Source organism: Akebia trifoliata, chromosome 5 (genome assembly GCF_017979445.1).
Source record: "Akebia trifoliata isolate Shusen 1 chromosome 5, ASM1797944v1, whole genome shotgun sequence".
NCBI classification, from domain to species: domain Eukaryota; kingdom Viridiplantae; phylum Streptophyta; class Magnoliopsida; order Ranunculales; family Lardizabalaceae; genus Akebia; species Akebia trifoliata.
Window position 1 is genome coordinate 507,958 of NC_141379.1, and position 27,764 is coordinate 535,721.

A 27,764-nucleotide genomic window follows, 5' to 3' on the forward strand; every position below is an offset into this window, starting at 1 on the left:
GTGGATTGTGTTTTCGATATCTAATATGAGAAATATTTCCTTCGGGCCACCTGCGAGGGCATTCCCTCAGTTACCTGGTGTGTGTGATGTGCGAGTGTTGCACGTGCCTAGGAGAGGGTCTCATATGCCTTGGTTTCGGCCCTGGCTCATCTGGGCCCCCTAGTCGAACATAAGTTCAGACACCCCCATTAACAAACAAACAATCAAAAAACAATTTATTAACTTCTCATACGATTTTTCTTCCTGGTCTTAAAGATAGGGAAGATGAGTGCTCTAAGATTATCTCAAATATTCAGCAAAAATGGGATATCTTTAAACCATATTTTAAATTTAATAAATTTAAATGGAGAATCAAGGAAGAAAGATGATTTTGGTTAGTAAATATAATAAACCTACTTTTCTTCTGTTTGACTTAAAAAAAAATCCTTAAATTTAAAGTAATATAAAAAATCTATAATTTCCATGCACGTTCACGTTAAGAAGTGCGATATGAGATTACAGACTGAGGTCAGCTCAGCTTTATTCTTCAAAATTTGGTGTTCTTTGCTCCCCATTTTCTCATTATAATAGTTAAGAAAATAAAGGTAACAAAAGAAATTAATATATGTCTAAATAATTTATATTCAAATTTAAACCCTTAAAACCCCACAAATGCCATGTCACCAACAGTGGCCAAGCAAACATTCACGGAGCCAGTTAGCTCCAAAGGGTTGTGCCACGTGTTATTGTAGGTGTTTTGTATCAAAGTTTTGCTGAAAAACTTGCTTCGAAGCCATGACTGATGAGACTCGCACAGAACCAAAACAAATAATGTCCAATTTCCCGAACCCTTCTCCTCTCTCTCCAATCACCAAAACTCTCAAAAACCCTATCTTCATCTGATTCTGTCCGTACGATTTTCTTTTTCTTTCTCACAAATTGTTTAGTAATTAAATTCGAAATTTGAGAGAGAGAGAGAGAGTGATGATGATCTTAAGTTGAATTGTTCAATCTTATTGTTATTGTTAATAGGGTTTTAATCTGACGAGACGATGGGCTCTGATTCGGATTCGAATGGGTGGAGCCGAAGCAGAGGACTGGTTTTGAAAGCACTAGTTTTAATTGGAGGGGCACTTGTGCTCAAGAAATTTACAAAGTCCACCACCAGATGGGATCACACCCGAATCGTCGTCGATTCCCTCAGCGGCGAGAAGGTTTTGCTCCCCACACCCACAATTTGAATTGTTTGTTTATTTATTTATTTAATTCTTTGTTGCTTTTTTTTTTTTTTCTTTCCAATTAGGTTTATTTTTAATTCTACTTTTGTAGTTTTCGCGAGACCAAGCTTCGAGAGATCCCGATAATTACTTCAATTTGAGGTATTAATTTGTCCATCTTATTATTTATCAAATAATTGCCTGAATTAGTTGCTAAATGAACTGAATTGCTTAAGATTTCATTCAAATTAGTACCCTTTTTTTTCCGTTGTAATTGGTTTTTGCCTCACATGTGTTTGATATAGAGATAGCTCAAATGTATATTTTTTTCTTTCTTTCTGAGTTCCTTTAGTTTGGGCAGCTTGTTTCAAATCACATCTTATCATGATCATATAAGTCTTATCCCAAGGATTTGGAGTCGGCTAAATGAATCCTGTCCCTCCATTCCATTCTCTCCAGATGAAATATCTTGTCAGGAAAGATTCATGTTAAAATTTACATGTGTGCATATCTGAAAATTTTACTATATATTTATACTGAAATCGATATATAAAACCTTGGTTAAATGGCTGTTGTAGACTGGGAAACCATGCACAATAAAATAAAATTAAAATGCAAGTAAAAGAATTGGAGAGGAAAAATAAGGGGTCTTTGCAAATGGTGATGGTTAGAAGGAGTGGAACTTTGTGCAGTCTTTAATGCATCGATGGCCAAGAACAAAGATGGCCCAGCTCCATCTAAACACAGCATGGATGTTGGTTGATGCCGGAGCTTTGAGTTCAATGCTCTGACTGAGTGAACAACCAATAAGATCCCCAATGGGAGGAGCTTAGGATTTGTCGTTAGAAAAGTATCATAAACTATTATCCTCTTTTGACAAATAAATTTATTTACTAAACCGCAAAAAACTAGGCCAATAGCTATCATAGGACTGCCTCAAATTAATTCCAACCATTCATTTTGTAAAAATGATAAAATTACCCTTTCTACAGTGAGATCCTAGATATACCCTCTTCTTCAATTGCGTTGGCCATTCCAAACGGTGGTTCTCTGGCCTGATCTACATTACAGATAAATTCACTTAGATTAGGAGCTATGTTTTAAAGTATGGCATCAGCCATTGCTTTATTTTTTATCTAGGGATGAGTTTCATGCAATTGTTATGCAAAATCTTGTTTCGTGAAGTTGACTGGCTTTGACCCTAACTTTCTCTTTTAAATGCAGAATGCTTACATGCCCAGCAGCAGAAATGGTGGATGGTTCAAGGATTTTATATTTTGAACAAGTTAGTTTAGTTAACTACTTTTTCACTAGTGCTGAAAAATTTTAGTGGTTGCATGCCAAAATACAACTCTTAATGGAGCTCTTTCTGGTGGCAGGCATTTTGGAGAACTCCTCAGAAGCCCTTCCGACAGGTATTGAAATTTGTCATTTTATGCAACATGTAATTTCTTTCATCAGCTGCCTCTCGTGTTCGAGTCTCCACCTCAGTGTAGGTGGATGATGCCAGGGCATCTCCACGTTGGGCGAGGTGGCCCATGAAGTGGGACCCACTAAGGGGGAGAGCTTGATCTCCTCCTCAGCTTGGGTGGATGATGTAGGGGCATCTCCACGTTTGGTGGGGTGACCCATGAGGCGGAGCCCGTTGGTGGGGTGGCCCATGACATGCTAGCCAGTCTCATAGAGTATAGATTCATGTTCTCCAACATATTGAGATTGTGATCAAGCTGTCGTTTTCATTTGTCATATTTTATTAAGTTTTACTTTGGAGCTAATCGAAGAATTGCTAAAGACCTTGAAACTGTAGTACTTTTTTTGTTCTCGGTGTGTAAACTGTAGAAAAATTCAAAGATCTAGAAGTGAAAAAGTCCACTACTGTTCAGGCATCTTGATAAGGAACAACATTTACTTCTAGTTGAACTGTTTTTTCTTCTCCTTTGTCTTCTTTTCCTCCACATTTATTAGAATTTACCCCTTTCTGTTTTCATTTTCCTTCCTTTTCCAGGAGAAATTCTAATTGTTTTCTGGTTGCAGAGATTTTATATGGTGAAGCCTTGTCCAAAAGAGATGAAATGTGATGTTGAGGTGTGTTGCAATTCTGAATTATGGGTTACTTAAATGGATTATCTTGAAATGTGACGTTGAGTTGGGATGCAATTCTGTTTTATGGGTTACTTAAACTAGAGACACACAATTTAACATTGCATTACCTTGTAATTTGATACTTTATTTTCTACTTGTCATGGAAGTCTTCTTCCTCAACATTCCAATCTCCTCTGGAATTCTTAATTCTGTTGTAATTAGAGCTTATGTCAAGGTGTTTGCTAAGCCAAGTGATGTTAAAGTTCAACTTTTTTTTAATGGACAGTTGAGTTCTTATGCCATTAGAGATGCAGAGGAATACAAAAACTTCTGTGATCGCCCAAAGAACCAACGTCCACTGCCAGAAGAAGTTATTGGGGTAAGCTTTGGCATTCACCTTTCAACCCTTGCTTCTAATTAACCAAGATGTAAACAATTGGATTATTTGATTGTTGCTTAAGTTGGGGATTTCTTGTCAGATATCATACCCTTTGATATAGTTCAGTCACTGAGCTTAGGGTGTTTACTGGATAGTTTGTGTGTGCTGTGGTGCGGGTGGGTGGTTATTTGTTTCATGGTCTATATTTTCTCTTCTGTTCTTTTAAGGTTAAAGATATCTGAACTTAAAGCCCATACAGCTCAAATGATGATGCTTTTTATGGGTATTCGGTGCCACTTCTCTCTGTCATTACCAATGACAAAGTGTTTAATGTTTTATCTTTTACATCATAGCTGTATTTCCCATGCTCAGCACTTTCGTTGTCCATTATATAGCCATTTGTGGGAGCTAGTGAGAATTCATATTGGGCTTATGTCTAAAATTTTGTGAGATTTAAGTTGCTTCAAGTGTATTGTATTAAATTTGTTTCATGATTTTTTATGTGTAGGACATTGCTGAACATTTGACAACCATTTATCTCAAGCGTTGTCAGCGTGGAAAACGCTGCTTATATGAAGGTTCAACTCCTCCAAGTGGCTTCCCTAATTCATGGGTATTTTCTTCTCTCTTTTCATTTTGGGTGGATAAGCATGAGGTTAGGCAGACCCTAACTTCTGTCATGATATAACAAAATCTATTCATTAGAAATAGTATTGGAAGCAGTAAGGAAGTCTGCAGGCTTGTTCATTTCCTTGTTAAAATGTTGGGTGTAAAACATCTCAAACTTAGATTTCTAGAGAGGGAATCTGTGGTGTTCTTTTTAATCCGAGGACTACCTGAGGGATCATATTAACATACATATGATACAAGGCTGCCAATTCTGTTGATTTCAAAATCTTTTGGTTTATGTTTTTGTACCACAAGGACATAACTTTTGGTCAATGGCTTGGAGCTTGTGATTTAAGACCGATTTAGGAGGACAAACTACTGCAAAACTCACTAGACATTTCTAAGGTGGCCACTACTTCTAAGACTTACTTGCCAGAAGGGTCCCTCTTAGTGTCACCCTTATTCTGAATCAATGGCCTTAGGCAACAAGCTTGAGAACCATTGTAGTTCAGATCTCCAATCGTTGCACCTTCTTTTATATTTTGATATTTTGAGAATTCCAGTCCAAACTAATCTTGAATAGATGATATTTTGTCTTTCTGATTTCTAAGACGGGCATTGAGTCAATGTGTTTAATCAAAGATTGTGATGATTATGGTCTAACCAGATTGATTTTGATAATAAATATTTCTTTTTTGACAGAATGGTGCATCATACTGCACTTCTGAACTCGCAGTCCTTAAGAATAATGAATTACACACTTGGGATAGGGGCTATGATGATGATGGGAATCAAGTAAGTTTCTGGTGATGGTTGTTGCATTCTATTTGATACTGAAGATGGTAGTTTTGCTTAAAGAAGAAGAACGGAATACTAACTGTGCTTTGTACTTGTAAAACAATAGGTTTGGGGAGTAAAAGGAGGTCCATATGAGTTCAAACCTGCACCTGCCTCAAGTTCCAATGACATGTTTTCTCCTCTAAATGTTCCTCCTCCTTTCTCAATTGAAAAAGGAATAAAGGGTTCTTTTGTCTTACAGGAATAATCACTTAGTCATATTGGTAGTGTAATTGTCCTTGTACATCGGTCCTTTGTACCTTGGTTGCATATTTAAACTACATATTGAAATATGTAAAGCACACGTAAAGTTTTTTTTTTATTGTTATGAATAAGAAACTTTATCGAAACAGCCGTGGTCAAGAAGACCAAATTCAGCAGGCAAGAAGGAAGAACAAGGAGAAAAACAAAAACGAAAAGAAAGGTCCGAGAATCAAGAACTTCTCAAGTGATTACAAACCCAATCCCATCTCCTCAAGAAATCCACTAATAATAGCCCTATTGCTTTGATATAGATCGTGCTCCAAGATATCAATAACTAAGTAATGGACTTCTGTATATCGCGTGGAGATGCTCCTAATTTAAGCATTGTTCTTCAAGAAGGCCCTGTTTCTTTATGGGTTTTATTTTTGAATGAGATCCCTGGTTTCGTTTATTCATACCTGATCATTAACAATCTATCTTAATTTGACTTGTTTTTCCACAAAGTAGGTTTTAAATTTGACTATTGTTGTGCCGTTAACACAAATTATGATGTAATCATCGATCTTGACCGTTTAGATACAAAATCCAAGTTTGATTTTGTGCTTACATTGTAGATCTTGGATAGAGGTCTTCATTTGGGCCACATGGACTACAACGTTGGTCCAAATGACAACTCAGCCCTCAAAACTTTATGTTCTAGTTTAGGTTGGAAAAAAAAAATTCAGAAAAAAGCCTAGAACAAAAGGGAGAACAAAGATGCATATATTTCTCACACTGGCTTTAACCACTCCTCGGACATAATTAACATCTTAGAAGGCACACTGTTAAATTACACTTACAGCAGGAACAAAACAAACTGGTTTTATTAAATTCAACTCGACAGTAAACGATCCAACTGAGCTTACAGGCTGACCAATTTAAGGGAGCTCGCCTTCTCTTTAAGGGTAACAAGTAGGCTGTCAAAGCTCTTCTTGAAGGAGTCCACTCCTTCGAGTTCAAGCTGAGAGCCAACCTCGTTCCAGTCAATCCCCAACTTCTCAAGTGCGCTGTAAATTCCCTCAGCCTCTGACAAGTTTGAGTCTATCGTCCTTGAGACAATTCCATGGTCGATAAATGCTTCGAGAGCTTGGTCAGGCATGGTAGAAACCTGAAACAAACCCCACCATTTTTTTTTTTTTTTTTTTTGTAAATGAGACTATTTATTGTAATGTTTGATAATCTCATCAAACTAAAAAACAGCACTAACAATCAATAAAAGATAAATCGTTATCAAGAACAAGTGGGCGCACCGTATCTGGTCCAATTAGAGGAGCAACATAGAGTGTATCAAGGTAAGCTGGATTCTTGACACTGGTTGAGGCCCAAAGCAACCTTTGCTTCTTGGCACCTTTCTTCACCAACGCTTCCCATCGTGGACCAGAGAATTTCTTCTGGTATAGCTTGAATGCCAATGCTGCTTGGGCTACTGCGGCCTAAATATGTTCCAAGTGTCAAAACAACTAAGTCAATGCTAAATGCTTCTATTTCACTTTGATTAGGCAAGGTACATGTTTTACTTACCTTCCCTCGAAGGTCCAAAGCCTCTGGGGTTCCAATCTTCTCAAGCATTTTGTCCACAAGGGTGTCCACACGACTGACAAAAAAGGAGGCAACACTAGTAACCCTAGAGAGGTCGCTCAATCCAGAAGCCTCAAGACCATCCAAGTAAGCATCAATTACAGCTTCATATCGAGGAAGGGAGAATATGAGCTGCGCAACACAAGAAACATTTAATAAATAATAACAATCTCATAAAGTCTAGCAGTTTGAGATAAGTGAATAATGGATAGCCATCCATGATTTGAAACACATTTAAAGAACGCTTGTAATGTGGCAACTTTTAGCTCATGGGAAGCAAATTCCAACTACTAGTATTGCAGCACCACCTAGAGAAACAAAAAAAGTACGAAATCATGGTTGTCCAAACTCTTGAACAAGTTGACTCGTTGGAATAATGGGGAGAAGCGAAACAATGAAGAGAGAAAATCATTAACAAGTTGATTGTTATTATATACATCAACAACCATGTTTCTCAAACTACCCAAGCCTTCAAAAGTAAACTACCACCACTCACAACATGTCTACAACCTCCACAGACTATCACTTATATAGGTTTGTAAGGTACTTGCCGGGTAAACCAATAGTCATCCATAACCAAATGGAATAAGACTTTCAAGGATATTCACTTTCTAATTAGTTGGTTAGATTTTAGAAGACTAAGATAAGCCATAATGTGTAGAATGAACTTACAGTTACATTGACACTTATGCCTAGAGAAATGACTTCCTTGATAGAAGGGATGCATTCGGCAGTGGCAGGAATCTTTATGTAAACATTTGGACGGTTAACCACTTTATGAAGCCACTTTGCAGCCTCCACAGTTTCTTTTGTGTTGTCAGCAAGTCTGGGAGAAACTTCAACAGACACATAGCCATCGGCCGCATCTGTCTGATCATAGATTGGTTCGAAAAGTTTGCATGCATCTTGGATGTCTTTTATCACGAGTTCCCAGTATGCATCTTCAATGTCTTTTCCTGACTGAACAAGCTCCCTGCACAACCCAACAGTTTGAGGTCACAAACAAGAGCTATAAATCAACTATTACACCACAAGTAGTGATGAAAATATTGTGTAACTGTTTATCGTGCTCAATGGTTATCTGGCTTTACTTTTAATACAAACGTATAGAGACCAACTGAAGACCCGTGCTTCCTAAGATATAACCTTTCTTTTTTTCTTATAAGTCCTAAAGATATCACTTTAAAACTTAATTTAGTGAATATAGCTTAGCTTTCCATGCCTGAATTGACCATTGTAGGCATCTGATGTTGATATTGCCTTCTGGAAAATCTGCAATCACATATAAGACAGTCACATGAGGTCTAGTCAAATATAATATGCATGAATACATAACATTAATGAAACCATGAATTCATTTCTGCTTTCTCCCTGTTTTAGCATTACCGCAGGATTGCTTGTGACACCTCTAACTCCACTTGCGATCAATGGCAGCAAATCAGTAACAGGTCGACAGAGATTATCATACCAAGGACTCTGTCCTTGCTGCTCATAGAGGTCATGCAGAACAGTCCTCTTTGTTTGGGACCCATTTCCATCAATCTGGGCACATTTAACACTGCAATAGAAAGTTTCTATTGAATAAAAGGACAAAAAATGTAATTTCTACCAGACCGATCATTGGGTTTTAATACAAAAATCATATTCCACCATTTCAATCTAAAGCTATAACTTAACAGTAACAACATAACTTTTAAAAGCAACTGACCATGTTTTATTGTTATTATAATAAACCATTACAAGAATGTCGTTGTATTTATCATTATTCTTAAATGAATAATATAAATATTTTTTAAATACAGTTAAAACAAACTATTCTTTGATTTTTTTTCTTATTAGGTAATTGGGTTTAATTATTCTTTGATTTTTTTTTCTTATTAGGTAATTGGGTTTAATTATTCTTTGATTTTTTTTCTTATTAGGTAATTGGGTTTAATTATTCTTTGATTTTTTTTTCTTATTAGGTATTTGGGTTTAGTTACGTTGAAAGGAATTTCTATCCCCTGTATGCTAAGTTAGAAAGCTAACTGCTAAAAGATAGTCCCACATAGGAAAGGAATAAGAACTTTTTTTGAAAATACATAGAATCTCAAACATATCTACTTTAGTTATTTATGTGAGAGAAACCATGATATGGTTCTAGGCAGCGAAGCCATTGTCTCACGTGTGCACAGGCAATTCCCCAAATTTGCATATTGACGATCTGTGATCAACAGATTGTGCTCATTGTATCCTAGAGCACTTCACTGGAGCCCTTTTGCAAACTTAAATTCATATTTGAATATGGAGCGAATAATATCTTAAAGACAACAATTTCATGCCTTGAGTTCATCACCTCTTGCTACATAATTTATTTTGTTAAATTTTCAGATTCTGAACCCCATATTTTCTTCCAACAAATATATGATATTGGCCAGCACTATTAAGGGTCGTGATGAAAATCTGGCTCTATCAATCAAGACCACTCAATCTGTGGATCACACCCACAAGATGGGCCATTGTCAAAAGATCTCAATCACTCCAAACGATCTCATGAGTTGGCCACGTTTCCTCAGATAGATCAACTAATTTTTTTTTTCTTCAATAAACCAACTTTTTTTCCGATCCATCATATAGTCGCCTTATGATCACCATGAATTGTACAAAATAAGGACTTTATGAAAGAAAATTAATTATCAATATAACACGAATCAGAAAATGTTTCATAAATAAAAGCTATCAAACCATGATTTTTTTTGTTGAAATACAGACATGAAATCAATAACAAAAATTCAAATGATCTACATTGATTTTCAAAATCTAAGGAACGAAGATCCGTACACTTAGACTTCCTAAAACGATTTTTGGAAGATCAAATCAACCAAAAGGTGATCATTCGAGAAATAACTTACATCAATGAGCTCCTCTCTACATGACTTCTTCGAATTGATAATTTAGAAGATGAAAATCCTCTGTTAATGAGGGATCTCGTGTGAAAATCGACCAAAGGTCTAGGTTCAGAGGATCTGAATCTCGCAGAAGGTGTCGAAGATGCAAAGCTAGGGTTTGCGAGTTTAGAAATGGAGGCCATGAGATCGCTCGATCGAGAGAGACAGAGGTTGAAGGAGCAATTAAAAGAAACCACGGTATTTAAGGAGAAATGTTTTGTTTTAGTTGACCCGTAAAGCCGTAAGAGAGAAAAAGGGTAAAATGGGAATATTTGGTAAAGTAGGTGCTCAGACGCGACGCCACTTGGACTGCAGCTGAAGTTTCTAGTTTGGTGGACAATGTGGAGAGATCGACACGTCACAGAGCCGCCAATTCGCTGTCTTCTAAATACCAAAAGTTTTGGTGCATAATGTGGATGGCATGGTTTTAAAACTCGCTTTAACGTACCAAGTATGAGAGATTCGATTTATTTGAATTGTTTCAAACGAGATTTATTTGGAAAAAAAAAAAAAAACGACTTAGAAGTAGAGCAAACCATATCTTCGAGATGATTTGTCAGCTTATCTGATTGATGGATGATACCCACACAACTTGGACAAGTCATCTCGAACAACATTTAAAACCATGGTGATTGGTGCATTAGGCATTGAAATTCGACTTATTTATATCGTGATAATTTTTCATGATTAAGTTTAAATTAAATATTCAATCATTTTTATTCTAATTAAATATATGAATAATGATTTTCTAATTAAAAAATCTTCACTCGGTCAATACTTGATTGACGTTGCAAAAACACAGAATTATAAATCTTTTTTCTCGGGATACAAAATTATAAATCCCATTAAAAGATGTGCAATTGTATATCTCGATGGACTTAATTAAAGTGCATCCCACCATCTATTAAGGAGAACATCAAAGTTTTTTTTTTCTTTTTGTTGTTGAGACAACAAATTTGTGCCGAAGAGATGTGTCGGCCTTAGCGAGCATGCAAGTTTTTCTTGCGTTTGGATCAAACTCGTTTTGGGTAGATAAAATATATTAAAAGACTTGTATACCCCTCTAGAACTAAATAATGGTATTAGTGCACTTGAAATTCATAACTAGGAGTCAAACCATGGTAGATAGTCATTAAGATTCGTGTGTTGTAAGTAAGTAAAATTTCATGTGCCAGTAGAATCTCTCCAAAAGATTTTATTTATTTATTTTTTAAACAACCTACTTGCGAAACATTGCTACTCAAACGGACATTCTCTACGGTACAATTTATACTTAATTTTCAATTTTACAAAATATTGACTTGGATTTGAAAGAATCGCATATTTTTTAAATAGAGAACTGTTATTGCCACATCAACTTTTACTCAGAGCACTCCAAGATGTGTGCTAATTTTTCATATGAATTGTAGGTGCTTTTAACAAAAGTTGGTGTGATAATATTCATTATCTATTAATAAAAACTAAAGGGGTGGTTAGTTGTTACTTTTATTATTAATTTGTCACGTCTTAGAATTATACAAGATTACATCCATGGTTTAAGATATTGGAATGCATCGTTCAACACATATTGGTATCAGCCAAGATCAATATGAAATATTAAATGTTTTGAGAATAATATATTGGCTGATATCGTTTCGGTTTTTTCATTAACCAAAACATTTGATTGATACGATATTATAAACCATGATTACATCAATGAGATTTCATCTGAAAGATGTCCCCTTTTAAGATATGTCAAGGGGGACATTCTTTACAAGCCCTCTCCCCACCACTTTTAGGTTTCACGTCTATCGTTGTCTCCAAGAGATGGACTCGAACTTTACCTTGTCCATGGCACCCGACTATTATTTCTACAAATAATTTTAGTGTATGTTGGAGCTTATATAGAGTTTACAAACAATTAATTTAGAATTGTGTGTTGGTTCTCCATTTGTTTTCATCTAATGTGCTCTAATCACAAAGATGTGTTTGATCATTCTCGTATGAGTGCTGATTTTGTAACTCAACCTGACAGAATAACTCAAAAACTCATCAATATGACATATGCAATGCCTCTGGATACACAATTGCATATGTTTATGGGGATGTGTGGTAGTGTATCCTAAGGCAAAAAATCTACAATTCTTTGCACATGTCAGATCGGTGAGTTTTTGAGTTAAGATAAGAAGGGACATACTTTTGCTTGAGGTACTAAGTGGACCCATATGGCCCATTTGTTTATACAAATTCATCCCAATATGAACGGGTTGGGCTAGATGTCGATTGGGCTTGTTCATAATTCTCACAAACCTAACCAAGTAAGCAATGGTGCCACTATACCATGTGGGGGAATGTGATAATGTTTGTGAATTTATGAGACTTCCTTAAGTACCACTTTTTTGACATATCATCCAATCAAGACCAATATGCAATAAAGATGATATTTAAAACACACGTAACTTTTTTTTTATAAATTTTTTCTTGATGATTTAACAGTGAAACAAATATATTTAACATGAGAAAATTAATATTTAAAAAAATAAAAATAAATTTATATATCAATATATAGTATCGGGTGAGGATTGAGTTGGGTTGCCTGGAACTTCAACCCAAATTTAATTCGGATTGAGATTTTCTAACCCAGGCTCAACTCATTTTCTATCTAACCCAATCCAAGCTCGCCAATTAATCGAGTGGAGTCCGGGTTAACTCGCCTAAGTTGCAGCCCTATCATCAATTGTGGAGTCTCAACTCACAGTACGAGCTTTCCAAAGATAGATAATTTTTTCTCTTTTTCATATTAAAATCAGTTTTTGTTTTGCATTAATATCTGGTTGTTGTTGTTTGGTGGGTATTCAAAGGTGTCTGGACACGAAAGATAAAATACTTGGCGAGGAAATTTTTGATGCTGAGCATCATATATGAGGTTTGACGTCCACAGGCTCTAAACATCTTAGTTAAAATCAACAATAGATCAATCCACGAGTGTAACTTATCTCTATCAGATACAGCCGAGGTTTCGTAAGGCATATTTGATGCAACTGTTGAGGCTACAATGAGAGTGCCACGTGGTGGATAAACAAGTGGTAGTTGAGTTGTAACTCTACTAAAGGGAGTAGTACAGGATATGTAATTCAGCCTAAAAAAGTTTTTATATTTTATTTTTTTATATCAATGGAGTTAATTACATTTTAGAGTCTTGATAATATGACTCCATAAGTGGCATACTCAATCCACTCCATGACGTGGACAAATTTGAGAACCGTAAATCTGTACCCCTCGGGATACACTTTTTTATGAGAAAGTGCAATCTCGAAGCGGTCGGATCTATGATTCCGAACTTGTCACGTTAGGGAGTCGGTTGGCGAGTCATCTTATCACTACTCTTAAGTCGTTTTTGCAATGAAAAAGAGTACTTTATTTAAATTTACATTTATACCCTTTAAGAAACTTAAAGGGGTCCCGAAAGCGACCACACTAACTCGCACTCGAACTCGAACTCTTAAATTATACAAGAACACATCAGATGTTTGAAGAAGAAGTTGTGTTGCCACTTTGTTCCAAGAGAAAATAGAGTGTTTGATGAGTAAGAAAGCTTCAAATTTGAAAGAAATGGAGACTAAAGAAGACCTAATAGAAGGGAAGAATGAGGAAAGTAGCAGCATGAAGAGGAATGATGTAGAAATGAACAAAGTGGGTATTATGAGAACCTTTGTTGAGAGTCAAGATCCCACTTCAAAGGTTCTGCTTCTCTCTTTTCTTCACTTATAATAATAATTTTTTTTATTTTTATTTTGGAATGTTGATTGTTATTTTATTTTATGTTATAATTGTTTGTATTTGATATCCTTTTAATATTTCTTTAGCTTCTTTCTTTTGTTCAGGAAATGTATTTTTGTTGGGTAATTAACATGAAATTTAATAAGTGAGAAAAATAAAAATAAAAATAAGGGCTCTTGGAAAGAAAAAATAAATTAATTAAAAGGGAGGGAAGTGTAGCAATTCACTATATTTTAAGGGTTTGAGGTTGGAATTCTAGTTCCATTATGGTGAAATTATTGGCCCATTATATTCCTCTTTTTTGTTGGCTATTTGTATTTTAATTTCTTTAAAGTATCCCCTCATAAATGTGGTTTTATTTTTTATTTATTGAAAAAGTCATATTTTTTATTTTTTACGTTTTAACCCAATTTTTTTCAAGAACAAAAAATAAAAATAAATAAAAAAACATTTTTTTATTGTGAGATTTGATACATAATAAAATTTGGTGATTCATAAATATAGAAATATGAGATTCGTATGATAACATTTTGATGCTATGATTTATAATTTATTTTCAATAGTTTATTATCTTCAATAAAAGATATTGATGAGTAAACTTTTTGTTTTTTGTCATCATAATATGTATAATTATGTTTGAGAACACGTTATATTTAAAATATAGAATAAGCTAAAATATATATCTTCTGTATTATATATATATATATATATATATATATATATATATATATATATATATATATATATTAAATATATATTTTTTGTATTTTAAATTTTCATTATTTTTCTCCTCGTTTTTTTCCGAATCTTTTCCTTGCCCTTTTAAGGGTTTTGTCAACATGTGCCCTGTGGGCAAACGTTAAGCTGCATTAAATGCACCATATAAATAATGAGGTATTTTGATAAGAAAAAATTGTTTTGAGGGTAATTTTATTATAAAAATCAAACCCCAACCGAATTTGTGGCTATGGATCGTACGTCTTCTCCTTTGACGTCCCCTACGCCCTCATCATAGTATCATACATCATTTGCCTTGGGAGAAATAAGAAAAAAGATTTATAATTATATGTATCCCAAGGCAAATGATCTATGGTTTTGTGATAGGGACGTCATATTATCACGACTCATAATAGAAACGTGCATGTATCGTAGCTACAGCGAGAATCGCAACAGCCTGTAAAATAAAATAATAAATTCACAAAATTTAATACCCAACTAATTCTAATGCCCAACCAATTATTCATTATTAATTCAACCACATGACCACTTTAAAATATTCACATAAATCGTTTCATTGATATCCAACCAATTTTTTTTTTTAGGGCCGAGTTAAATAACCATATTTTTAAGGGTCATCCTGATCAAGATACCTTACTTTTAGGGAAAATTACTTAGGCCCCGTTTGATTCAGCTGCCTGAATCTGCTGCCAGCTTCTGCTGTCAGAATCTGCTGTCAGAAGCTGAAACACTGAAAATCTTGTTTGTTACAGCTTCGTGAAAGTGCTGTGCTGTTGACCAGAATCTGGTAATTATTGTTTGATACAGCTTCTAGAATCTGCTGTTTAGGGTAAAATGACCAGAATACCCTTAAGGTTGATGGAACACTCAAAATGCATAAAAAATTACCAGAATACCCTTATAAATATATAATTACACTAAATATATATAAATATAATAAAAATATAAAAAACTTTTAAAAATAATTTTATTAATTTTAAAATATTTATAATTCAAAAAAAAAATTATAGAAAATTTTATAATTCTACAGAAATTTCGGCAGCATCTCCTCTTAAAAATGGACATATGAAATTTTCCTGAAAACACAAAATACCTGCATAATACGCAATTCAACATTCACATTACATCATATATACATAACATATCCACATCACATCATATATCCATAACACATCCACATAACTTCTAATTTACATTCCGACATCATTTAAACATAATAATCATAGTTAATATAATAAGTAAAATTGAAATAAATAAAAACATAAAAAATATACATCCAACAAATGCATACAAAATATATTTTTCATTCTTCTTATTTGACTCTGTTACTTTATCTTGAGGAACATTATCATTGATAATGTCAACTTCATCTGCCCACACAAAAGACCCTGCATGTCTCTATAAAGTAAAATAACACATGAATTAATATCAGTCTCACCAAATATAAATATGCACCCAATATTAAGATCAATATCATATTACCTGCCAAGATGGACACCTATAAAACATCCTCCCATAATTTTCTTTTGTTTTAGCTGTGATTAATGTCATCACTCGACCACAGAACAACATGGTGGATACGTATAATTTGCCATCAATGCTATTCATCATACACAAAGAACATAAATAAATAAGCATAGAATCTTCGAAATATAATTAAAAATATATAATCTTTATTCCAACATCGAAGAACAGTATTATTAATTACAATACAAAGTAAAAAAAAAATTAATATGAAAATGCATCAATGATTGCCAGTAAAAATGGCATCAGCTATTAAATCCCTATGCATTTTCATTGTTTGTTGACTCTGACAACCTACTGATGGGGGAACTGGATACTCTTGATCAATGATCCTGTCTTCTTCCTCTTCCATTGCCCCTTCTTCCTCGAATCGAATAAATTCTTCATCGGCAATTGCATGTTTTCTGATAAAATTATGCAATGCCATGCAGGCCACGACAATGTTTCGTTGTTTGTCCAAATTATAGGAACGCATCATCTTCAAGATAGGCCATTTTGCCTTCAAAACCCCAAAGGTTCGTTCGATTACATTCCGAAGTGATGAATGTAAATGATTGAACATTTCTTGTCGACCATTTGCCCGTGAGCTCCGATAGTCTTGTAGATGGTATCGAACACCTCGGTAAGGTGCGAGATAACCTTCCATGAGCGGGTACCCAGCATCTACCAGATAGTATTTACCTATTATCCAAAAAAAATTTATATTGCCTAATCTTGAATATAAATATATATAATTGACAAACTTTTAAATACAGACCTGGTGGAGGATATGGAAAATTTAAATTGGGAGTATTCAATGTCTCAAGGAAGACCCGTGAATCATTAGCCGATCCTTCCCAACCAACCACCACATGAGTGAACAACATGTCAAACGAACATGTTGCCATTATATTTTGCGTGAGTCCCTTATGTCCTCGATATTGCATTTGTTCTGCTATTGGTACAAATGCACTAATATGTGTTCCGTCTATCGCTCCAATACAACCCTACATATTTTTTAATTATATTAATCTATAAACATTAATAAAATAAATATATTTAAAGTGTATGTATATGAGAAATTACCTTAAAATATGGCCAAAAACGATGATTGTTACGGATGTGCGGAGAGACTTCATTGAGGTCGGGAGGTACAATCAAGGACATTGACAAGTTCACAATCGCCAAAAGAACTATATTGAAATACTTGCTAACCGTTTCAAGTGAATGAACAAAACGATCTGCAATTACTCTTTGTCCTTGATTATGTCCTATTATCAATAGGAACATCGCTACTTGTTCCTGAATAGTAACATATCGTTGCATCTTTAGCAGACCCCGTTCCTCAAGAATAGAACATAGATTCACAAATACATGACTTTCCATTCTAAACAATGCGTGGCACATCGTATTATCATTCAGTGTTTTTCGTACAAAATCAATCCCTTTGAATGGACAATTACTATGTTCCTCCCTATCTAAGACATTCGCACAATAAAATAAAGAACCTAGGATGGCTCCTCTCGTGCCTAAATTTAAAACACTTGACCCAACACTATTATTGGTATCATCATTTGAATCCATGGTATCAGCAGTATCAACAGTATTTGTGCTATCAACATCTGAATCCATTTGACCTTTTATGGATCCATATTAGTTGTATATACACCCAACTTACAATACACAATAAAATGATATCCACCACATACAACAAAACTCATTATCCACAATATTAATCACAATAAACATCCAATAGTGCAAATAATATCCATCTATAGGAAAATATAATATATGTCTAACAAAAATTAACATATCCATCTAACATAGTATATTACATCATATTAATGCAAAAAGTAACCAATGTATATTGCACCCTATAGGTGCATCATCAAACCGACATAAATATAAAAGTAACCAAGTATATTGCACCCTATAGGTGCATCCCAAAACTAACATAACATAAAAATAACATGAAAAAATGTCTAACAATCTCTCCCAGCCAGATAATCAGTCATCTCGCTCTCTAACCACCTAAGACGAATATCTGTTGATCGTAACCCACCAAAATCTCTCTGAATTGCTGTGTTTTTCATAAACATCTTTAACGCAAAATGATAGAGATCACTGCTGGGGGTTATCTCTGTTAGCTGGTCTAAGAGGTCGATTGACTCTTGAATAGTGCCTTTCTTAGCAGATGTCTGATTGATAGAAGCAGATGTCTGATTGTTAACTGCATCTACCAGCTTCACCAATGATTGGCCAATTAGCATAGCAGGAGTCACCTTCTGCCTACGACCCTGAGATTGTAGAGTATCGCCACTTCTGCGTCGAACAGGATCTGTGGGTGGGGGTACAGTAGCGGTAGCATCATCCCCTAACTCATCAGCATCATCAAGAGTAAAGTCTAGAGGTGTCTGAGACTCTGGGGGCAAGGTCTCCATGACATCTTCTAGATCATTCCCAAGATTATCTGGTTGGTTTACTGATGTAGATGGCATTGTACCAGATGCAGGCGACCACATCCGGCTACCAGTAGCATATGTGCCTCCAAAGATTACATCTAATTGCTTCGCAAACATCAAAGGCTTCGATCGAAATATTGCATCTTTTGGATGATGCTTTAAAAAATAAAAATTCTAAATTATATATAAAAGAAATAAAAAAAATTTAATAAATGAAATAAAGAAGTAAAAAAAATATATACCTCTAACCACCCATCCCACCAATCCTCACTTGCATCTAATATACCCGTCTCAACATTATAAGAGACGCCAGTATTTGTGCAAATCTTATTCCAACGTCCCCAAAGTCCTTTTTGTCTATCCCACTTGTTTTTCATTGCCCTCTATCATAGTAAACGCCAGTTATCCTTTTAAACTCTTTCACCAATGTTTCATATCCGATCTTATCAAGTACTTTATGTGGTCTCCTCCCCTTTTTAACTAATTCATAGCATATCTCGACCCAAACTTCATGTTGTTTGGGTGTCCAATCTGCTTTCGCACTTTTTGAATTGTTATCTTCCATCTGTCAATGGTAATAACAACAGTAGTGCATGGAACAAAACATGTCATATTCTACTTCAATCTCATCATCAATCTTTCGTAAAATCTTTAGTTCACAAACAAAAAAAATAACGAAATAAGTAAGAACAATAAAAATACTGTTTTCAGTCCCACAGTGATGGATTCCATATATATTTTGATTTTTGCACAATGTATAATCAAAGAGAGAAACCAGGAGGCAATATCAGGCTATCCTATAGATAGCCGGAAGAACGCACAGTTCTCAGTCCCACGGTGAGGGATCCCTGTGTTCTCAATCTTTGACTGTACAGAGTACAGTAATTGATGTGTGTGTGTGCGTGTGTAAGATAAAGAAAAGCATTCATGATTCAAATATTCAAACTTTAAAACTCAACACAGTCATATGTAAATAATGCTACCCATTTAACATGGCCATGTTCTGAAAGTCATTTCCATAGAAGAACAAAAGAATGTTTTCAATATCAGGAAGACAACCTCCCCATTTAAATTTATTAAAGCTATGATGATGAGTCATCCAAGATATAGATTTAGGCATGATGATGTCTTCAAGCTATAAAGTGATAATACTGATGACATTTAAGATCATGTCTAATGTGAGTGAATCTCGATGATTATTCGATGGTTTGATTTGAGGAGCCAGGTCAAGACCTTATGTGCATAAGATGTATGCCTTCATTTTCATTGTCCCAAACCAAACAAAACCATTCTAGTTCTCACCAAAACCAGTCATCCATTCCCAATTTTCAAAGGTAAAGTTAGCCACCTTCAACCTACAATTTTTTTTTTAATCTTGATATTCACCTACTTTACCTCACAAATAATAATGATTTTTTAAGGCAATAGAATTTTAGGTAGAATATAACCTTTTTCAAGAAATTGAAGATGAAGTTGAGGAACTTAAGGACGATGGATTCTTGCACAAAGAATCAAGAGTTTTATCCAACAAATTGCAGTCATAGTTGAATAAAAGTTGATGACACACACACCCATATGTAAATAATGCTACCATTAATAATAAACACACATACACCCATATGTAAATAATGCTACCATAATAATAAACACACATACACCCATATGTAATAATGCTACCATTAATAATAAACACACCCATATGAAATTTCCATGTTTATACGTTTAGAAAAATCAAACCCAATTAAATAAAATTGATAAAAAAAAATTCTGAAACTTGCACAAAACTATAATCAATTAGACCCTAAAATTGATAAAAATAAAATTATGAAATTTCCATGTTTAGATGGTTAGAAAAATCGAACCAAATTGATAAAAAAAAAAAAAAAAATTCTGAAATTTGCTTAAATAACAAAACTATAATCACGTAGACCCTAAAATTGATAAATTTTTTTTGAAATTTTCATGTTTATAGGGTTAGAAAAATCAAACCAAATTAAAAAAAATTGATGAAAAAAATTATGAAATTTGCACAAAACTATAATCAATTATACCCTAAAATTGATATAAAAAAAATTCTGATCCATGTTTAGATGGTTAGAAAAATCTAACCAAATTGAATAAAATTGATATAAAAAAAATTATGAAATTTGTTTAAATAATAAAATTATAATCAACTAGACCCTAAAATTGGTAAAAAAATTTCAGAAATTTCAATGTTTATAGGGTTATAAAAATGGAACCAAAAATCTCGTTTGAAGCAACTGTTTGTCGAGGGATCAGAAATTTCAATGTTTATAGAGATGAAATTTGCACAAAATAATTATCACAACTATAATCAAAGTAGCCCCTAAAATTAAAAAAAAAATCAGAAACTTCCATGTTTACAGGGTTAGAAAAATCGAACCACAAGTTCGTTTTGATTCCGCTGTCTGTCGAGAGAGATGAGATGAAATGGAACTCCGGCTAAACGTAGATCTGTGCGTGGCTCGACAGAGAGAGAGAGTGCTTCGCGGCGGACAGATCTGTGCAAGATCGAGGCCGAACAACCGTGCGCAGCTGTGTGAGAGACCGTGAGATAGAGAGAGAGAGAGGTGTGATAGAGAGAGAGACCGTGAGATAGAGAGAGAGGTGTGACAGAGAGAGCGAGAGAGAGAGAGGTGAGATCGAGAGGTGAGATCGAGAGAGAGGCGAGATTGAGAGAGATCTGTCGAAGGTTATGTCGAAGAGAATAGAGTAAAGGGGCAGGGGCAAAATCGTTTTCACCTCAACCGTTTATTCGGTGTTTTATTCCCCCGCAAACACGATTACAAAAGCGTCTCAACCGAGCTTCTCTGATTTGCGTTTCCAAACGCAATTATGAAACGCAGATTTTAAACGCCGTTTTTAACAAACGGTAATTTCGAGTGAAACCGCAGCTTTTCACCGCAAACGCAATGAAAGCCGCGTCTTGAAGCGATAACAAACAGCCGCTTAATGAATCCAAACCCCTTAACTTTTCTATTAATACCCCTCACTTCCCTTTCAATTGTTGAGATCGATGATTCAAGTTGTTGAGATTGATAATTCAAATCAATGAGATTAATCTTTGATATGATAATTGAGACTGACCTTTTACAATCATTGAGATCGATGATTATAAATTGAAGTTTGAACATAAAGCATTGAGATGAACAATTGATGAATCGAGATTGACGACTATTATCATTTGATAGGGTTGACGATTAGCATTAAAATCAGATTGGTGGGCCACGAAATTAACGGGAGTCAAGAAAATTTTGATGCTGAGCATCAGATATGAAGTTTGAAGTCATGTTAGTTAAAGGCCATTTATACAACAATTCATCAGTGTAACTAATCTCTGTCAGATCCAACTGGAGGTAGGGCCACACGTCAGAAGTCAAAACTCATTTGGCTATAATGGATCCAAGAAAGAATAATCAACCGCAATGGATGAAAGGAAGTAAGTAGTAAGGCATAGTTGACAATTGAGGGTGTAATGAGTGTGCCACGTGGTGAATAAACAAGAATGGTGGTTGAGTTGTAACCCTAGAAATGGAGTACAAGATCAGTACTCACAAGTATGGTTCGATTATCAAAACGGGCACTCAACGTGGTATAATTACATCTTCAGTAAACTGTTGCTTTTAATTCCGAAAAATGGGATTCCCCAGGCCCCATCACAAAACCGTACATTATTTGCCTCACGAGACTTAAGACAAAGATTTGTAATTTTCGTATCTCGAGGCAAATTATTGTGATGACACGTATGTTAAAGGGGGTGTCAGAAAATGAGTTTCCAACAGATTTCTTTATTAATAAAAAAAAAAAAAAAAAACCCCTCCACACACACACACACATATTTTCAGTCTTAAAAAAGTTTTTATTTTTTATTTTTTATTTATTTTTATATGAATGGAGTTAATTACATTTTAGAGTCTTGCTAATATGACTCGCTAAGTGGCATACTCAAATCAACTCCATGACGTGGATAAATTCAGGAATAGTAAATCTGTACATCTGAGGATGTACTTTTTATTTTATTTTATTTTATGAGGAAGTGCAATCATGTATCTCGAGGAGTATGGATCTAAACTTGTCACGTCAGGTAGTCAGATTGGCGAGTCATATTCACTGCTCTTTAAAAAAAAGTAGTTTTTGCCATGGAAAAAAGTACATAATTTAAATTTAAATTTATACAAACTTAACCATTAACCCATTCTTCATTTTCTTATTTATTTTACTTTCACCCGTTGACTCGACAACATTTAATTTTCCTCATCAATATCTGGTAGTCGATTTCAGTGTCCCCCGCTGAGGTCGCTCTGTTGTCGAATTCTGGGGTCCCGAAAGCGACAACTCTAACTCTAATTCTCACTCTCACTGTCTCCCTTAAATTGCACAAGTACACATCAGATGTTTGAAGAAGAAGTTGTGTTGCCACTTTGTTCCACAGAAAATAGAGTGTTTGAGGAGTAAGAAAGCTTCAAATTTGAAAGAAATGGAGGCTAAAGAAGACATAATAGAAGCGAAGAATGATGAGGAAAGTATTAACATGAAGAGCAATGATATAGAGATGAACAAAGTGGGTATTATGAGAACCTTTGTTGAGAGTCAAGATCCCACTTCAAAGGTTCTGCTTCTCTCTTTTCTTCACTCATAATTTTTTTTTTTTTTTGGAATGTTGGTTGTTATTTTATTTATATTATAATTGTTTGTTTATGTTTGTATTTGATATTCTTTTTAAATTTTCTTTAGCTTCTTTCTTTTGTTCAAGAAATGTATTTTTGTTGGGTAATTAATTAATTAATTTTTTTTAATTTTTTGGTGAGATGAAATTTAATAAGTGAGAGAAATAAAAATAGCTCTTGGAAGGAAGGAAAAAAAAATTAAAAGGGAGGGAAGTGTAGCAATTCATATATTTTAAGGGTTTGAGGTTGGAATTTTACCGTTTTGGTAAAAAAAATTAATTCTGAAAACGGTAAAATTATCGTTTTCGAAAATATTTTGAATAGTGTACCATTTTGGTAAATAATTTCAAAAACTCTACCGTTTTGATAAATTATTCTTTTTTTTTTTTATATCAGAAAGATTTGTTAAGATGCCTCTAATGTACAAACTGAGCAATAATTTTGGGTTAGAGAAGTCCAAATGTTACTATACCCATCTAAAATCTAAGCCTAATCCTTCACACACTCTAAAACAATGGAATCTAATCAAACAATTCGAAATTGAGTACTAGATTCCGGTTATCGATCACAACATAAAAGCAAAACAATTTATTGAATTGGTGATGTAATGCAACTCATTGAATTCAGTGAAGAATCGTCTAAAATGAAGTTTTTTCGAGTAACAAAATAAGGATAATTATAAACATGTTGCAAATTTGTTCTACGCAGGAAGTTGACGATCTGATGCTTAGAAGGTTTCTACGTGCTCGTGATCTAGATATCGAGAAGGCCTCTGCCCTTTTCTTGAAGTACTTAACTTGGAAACGAGCATTTATGCCCAATGGTTCCATTTCTGCATCAGAGATCCCAAATGAACTAGCCCAAAAAAAGGTGTTTTCGCAAGGATTTGATAAGAATGGGCGTCCCATTAAGGTTATCTTCGGTGGCAGACATATCCCTAGCAAAGAAAAAGGGGGTCTAGACGAGTTCAAACGTATGTTCTCACATGCATCATTTATTTTTATTTTTATTATTGTTTTTTGTTTTTAATTTCTAATTTCAACTCAGCTTAGAGAACAATAAGCTTGATTTGGACTCGAGCCCATTACTCAATTGATTTACATATGACACCAACCATGTGGTTATGGGTTCAATCCAAGAAGAAACTCCAAGAAAAAATGAGAAATGTTGAATATTGACATATCTTATATTTTTTAGAAGACGAGTATGTCAAATGGGTAATGGGTTCCTTGATTGATCATTCAAGTTTTGAGTCTAGATTACAAGACTCAAAAATGTTCAATTATATTAATAGAAGATGTGGCTCTGGATAGAATTAAATGGAGGAATACGATTCGTTTAGCCAACACAATACAAATCTTTAGGATAAGGATTTGATGATGAGATATGTTCACTTAAATAAGTAGGGGGTTTTGTTAATGTGTGCATGCACTAAATACACCTTGGTAATAAGCATCTTGAGGTATTTTTGGTATAAAAATGATAATTTTTAGGGCAGTTTTGGTACAAAAAGAATCGTGATAATCTGACTACCCCACGTGGTACACTCAATCGACTCTTGTGGCATGACATGTTCGGGAATCATAGATCTATACGCCTTGGGATACAAAACTACATTTCCCCATAAAAATGTGTATCCCAAGGGAACCGTTATCCTGAGACGTATAGATCTATTGTTCCCGTACTTGTCACGTCAGGAGAATTGATTGAGTGTGCCACGTGTGGTAGTCAGATTATCACGACTCTAACAAAAACCCAATAAGTAGATATTAAATCTGAAAACTTTCATTTCATTTGGCTAAGAGCGACTCTCTTGTTTCATCTTTACAGGTTTTGTAGTGTTCACTCTGGAAAAGTTGTGTGCGAGGTAACTCATTCTATGTTAATATATTGGATTACCTCAGGTTTCTGTTGCTGTTCCCTTCTAAATGTTAAGTGAAACAGGGTTCCAAAATGGCTCAGTATTTGGTAGAATTACCAAAATGGCACAGTAAAATTGAAAATTTATTAAAATAAAACATTATTCATTTTAATTCTAGAAACGGTTATTTACCATTTTCGGAAATTTTTTTTACCAAAATGGTAAAAAATTTAAATGAAGAGAATTTTCTTTCTTATTCTATAAAACTGTAAATACTTTCCCTGTTTTAGTTTTAACTCTGAATACGGGAAATTACTAATTTTGGAATTAAAATGAACAATGTGTCATTTTGGTAATTTTTCAACTTTTAGTGCATGTTTTGGTAAATCACCCTATATTTGATATTACCTAAATCTTGCAGGATGCCGAGAGGACAGGAAAAGTTCATCTTCATCGGAGATCTTGAAGGATGGGGATATGCAAATTTGAACATCCGTGCATACCTAGGAGCTCTATCTATCTTACAAGTTTAGTACCTCGCCATAAATCATTTCGTGCGGAGTAAAAGTTTGATTTTATAACCAAAAACACTATTGTTAAATACTTTTTCACCAAAAATGCAATTTAACGACACTTTGTTAACTCAAAGTAATTACACTTAAGAGTCGTGATCCAAAACGGTGTCCTGTTCCTGTAAAAACGTTAGGTGTCCACGTGGTACATTTATGTTGGAATTCAAGCACCTTGGGCTGCGTGAATGGCTTGATTAGGAACCCGAGGTGCTTTAAACACCAACTAAAACTTGCCACGTAGACACTTATTCTATTTTATAGGAACAGGACACCTTATTGCTAGCCATGACCTTTTGATTGGTGGATACATCAAAGCCTTTTGTTATTTTGGGTCTTTCTCTTTCTTTTTTAGAATCCTTAACTTACACATTTATTGAACATGATCAAACCATCTCAATTGACTTCTCTTAGTTTATCGCATATGTCACTACTACTACATTTTCACGAATTCGGTAATTTCTAATTTTATCTTCTTAGGATATCGACCAAAATCTTTTCAAACGACTTGGGTTTATTTTATCTAAAAAATTCTCAGTAGATATATTAGATTAATTGGTTGTTATAATTTAGGCCGTGTGATTGCAGGATTACTACCCTGAAAGGCTTGGCAAGTTGCTTCTAGTCCATGTGCCTTCGGTTTTTATGGCAGCGTGGAAGATCATCTATCCATTTATTGACTGCAACTCCAAGAAAAAGGTAATAACTTCATGAGATTCAGAGTTAAGTTTTACAAATATTTCATACTAGAATAAATATATCCATGTTTCCAATATCGAATCCACAAGAAGCCAAATTCTTTCTAGTTTTCTATAGAATTAAATAATGAGATATTGATCACAAACATGGGTATCCATATCTCTCCGTTTCTTCAAATTGGAGTAAATTAAAATCATAAAGAATTGATCGTTTTTTTAAAGTAATTGATCATTTAAACATGTCCCTACCATGGATGATAAAGATTGTCTCATACACATTGATTATTTTTAACTATATCTAAACTTCATGTTTGATGCATTTCCATGTAGATTGTGTTTGTGCCAAACAAAAAACTGACATCAACACTACTCGAAGACATTGATGAGAGTCAGCTCCCAGAGATCTATGGAGGCAAACTGCCATTAGTGCCCATCGAAAACTGCTAATTAGCCTACTCCATCCACTAATTATCTCCACTGAGAATGTATGGTCAGCTTACATAGTAGAAATAAAAGTGATCTTCTAAGATTACTTCAGAAAACACTGCAACACCCATCTTGTAATGTTTATTAGAAAGAAGAAATAAAATGGATTGTGGAAGCTCTCTTCTAATGGCAAAGAATGATCTGTTACTGCAATGTTCAATGGTAGTCCCCTGATTACATAACAGATGATCCAAATTGAGACCCCATGTGCCATGTGTGCGTGTGCTTATGAGGGTTCTAAATTCTGAAATACATCTCCTTTCATGCAAACGAAAACGAAAACCCAATCTTACTCATCAAAACTAAAAACAAGGCAAGCCCTTCGATGAAGTATAGCTGAAGGTGGAGGTTAGTTGTTACTTTTTTATTTGTTACATCTTAATAATGCAAATCTCCTCACCACTTTTGGACGTCATGAACAAATTATTAGGTAATTGTGCAGGCTTCAAGTTACTTTTGTTGTATAATTGTCTTGTATTCTGTCAGGGGTTTACTAAAAAGACAATTATGTAAAATTTTGTGAAGGAATTTTTTTTTCTCCTTATTTTTGGTGGTGATAAGAGCGATTAACAACTCTTGATTTTATAAATAAAGAACTCTAGGACTGTAAAACCAAGTAAAGAAAATAGTAATTGTTCTTGATTTGATACGTGGACGTAGGCACACTGTCGTACCATGCATTATGTTGTGTGTGATTTTTGTTCTCTTTATTGCTTCGTTGTTTCACAACTTTTGTGACTATCGCAACAACTGATGAAGCATCCTTTCTAAAATGGAGTCTTAGGCAAATAAATTGATGGCATAATCTAGTAACTTTTGTGAAAATATATTTGTTTTTTCTTCTTTTCATAGAATGACTGATGGAATCATGTGAAATCATCTCCCATCTCAGCCGTACATTTGATTTTGACGGTCAAAAACATGGTTTGAGAATAGCATTTTACATCTGGTAGTCGTGGATCTCTATATAGCCTCTTAATATTATCATAGTAACAAAAACGACATTAAAAAAAAAAAAAAAAACGCATCTTATAACCTCTAATGATTAAAAAAGCATGACTTTTTTTTTTTTTTTTTTCTCAAATCACGTTTTTTTTTATTATTATTTATTGAAAAAGTCGGGTTTTTTTTATGTTTTATCCCAAATTT

At 34.4% G+C, this 27,764-nt stretch overlaps 4 protein-coding genes across 5 annotated transcripts; 2 read left to right on the forward strand and 2 right to left on the reverse strand.

The window, feature by feature from the left end:
* Window positions 1–717: 717 nt before the first annotated feature.
* On the forward strand, window positions 718–5,453 carry CRL (crumpled leaf). Its single transcript, XM_086441765.1, has 10 exons — window positions 718–886; window positions 1,012–1,193; window positions 1,309–1,358; window positions 2,421–2,481; window positions 2,576–2,611; window positions 3,231–3,281; window positions 3,565–3,657; window positions 4,166–4,270; window positions 4,969–5,061; window positions 5,171–5,453. Exons 2-10 carry the CDS (start codon window positions 1,032–1,034, stop codon window positions 5,309–5,311), a joined length of 792 nt encoding a protein of 263 aa, XP_086297891.1. The 5' UTR covers window positions 718–886; window positions 1,012–1,031; the 3' UTR covers window positions 5,312–5,453.
* Window positions 5,454–6,053: 600 nt separating this feature from the next.
* LOC147400756 (uncharacterized) lies at window positions 6,054–10,047 on the reverse strand. Its single transcript, XM_086441764.1, has 7 exons — window positions 9,816–10,047; window positions 8,311–8,482; window positions 8,147–8,196; window positions 7,597–7,897; window positions 6,868–7,056; window positions 6,597–6,779; window positions 6,054–6,454 (listed from the first exon to the last, which is right to left on the reverse strand). Exons 1-7 carry the CDS (start codon window positions 9,992–9,994, stop codon window positions 6,209–6,211), a joined length of 1,320 nt encoding a protein of 439 aa, XP_086297890.1. The 5' UTR covers window positions 9,995–10,047; the 3' UTR covers window positions 6,054–6,208.
* Window positions 10,048–13,346: 3,299 nt separating this feature from the next.
* Window positions 13,347–26,755, forward strand: LOC147400757 (uncharacterized). Of its 2 annotated transcripts, XM_086441766.1 has the most exons (7): window positions 13,349–13,571; window positions 22,767–22,943; window positions 23,710–23,974; window positions 24,832–24,868; window positions 25,284–25,389; window positions 26,020–26,130; window positions 26,460–26,751. In XM_086441766.1, the coding sequence occupies exons 1-7, from the start codon at window positions 13,413–13,415 to the stop codon at window positions 26,574–26,576; spliced, it is 972 nt and encodes a 323-aa protein (XP_086297892.1). In that variant the 5' UTR covers window positions 13,349–13,412; the 3' UTR covers window positions 26,577–26,751. The 2 variants fall into 2 exon arrangements, with proteins under 2 accessions (XP_086297893.1, XP_086297892.1); XM_086441767.1 differs by lacking the exon at window positions 22,767–22,943 and having other exon boundaries at window positions 13,347–13,571; window positions 26,460–26,755.
* Window positions 17,834–18,960, reverse strand: LOC147400758 (L10-interacting MYB domain-containing protein-like). Its single transcript, XM_086441642.1, has 2 exons — window positions 18,556–18,960; window positions 17,834–18,469 (listed from the first exon to the last, which is right to left on the reverse strand). The coding sequence occupies exons 1-2, from the start codon at window positions 18,688–18,690 to the stop codon at window positions 17,834–17,836; spliced, it is 771 nt and encodes a 256-aa protein (XP_086297768.1). The 5' UTR covers window positions 18,691–18,960.
* Window positions 26,756–27,764: the final 1,009 nt, after the last annotated feature.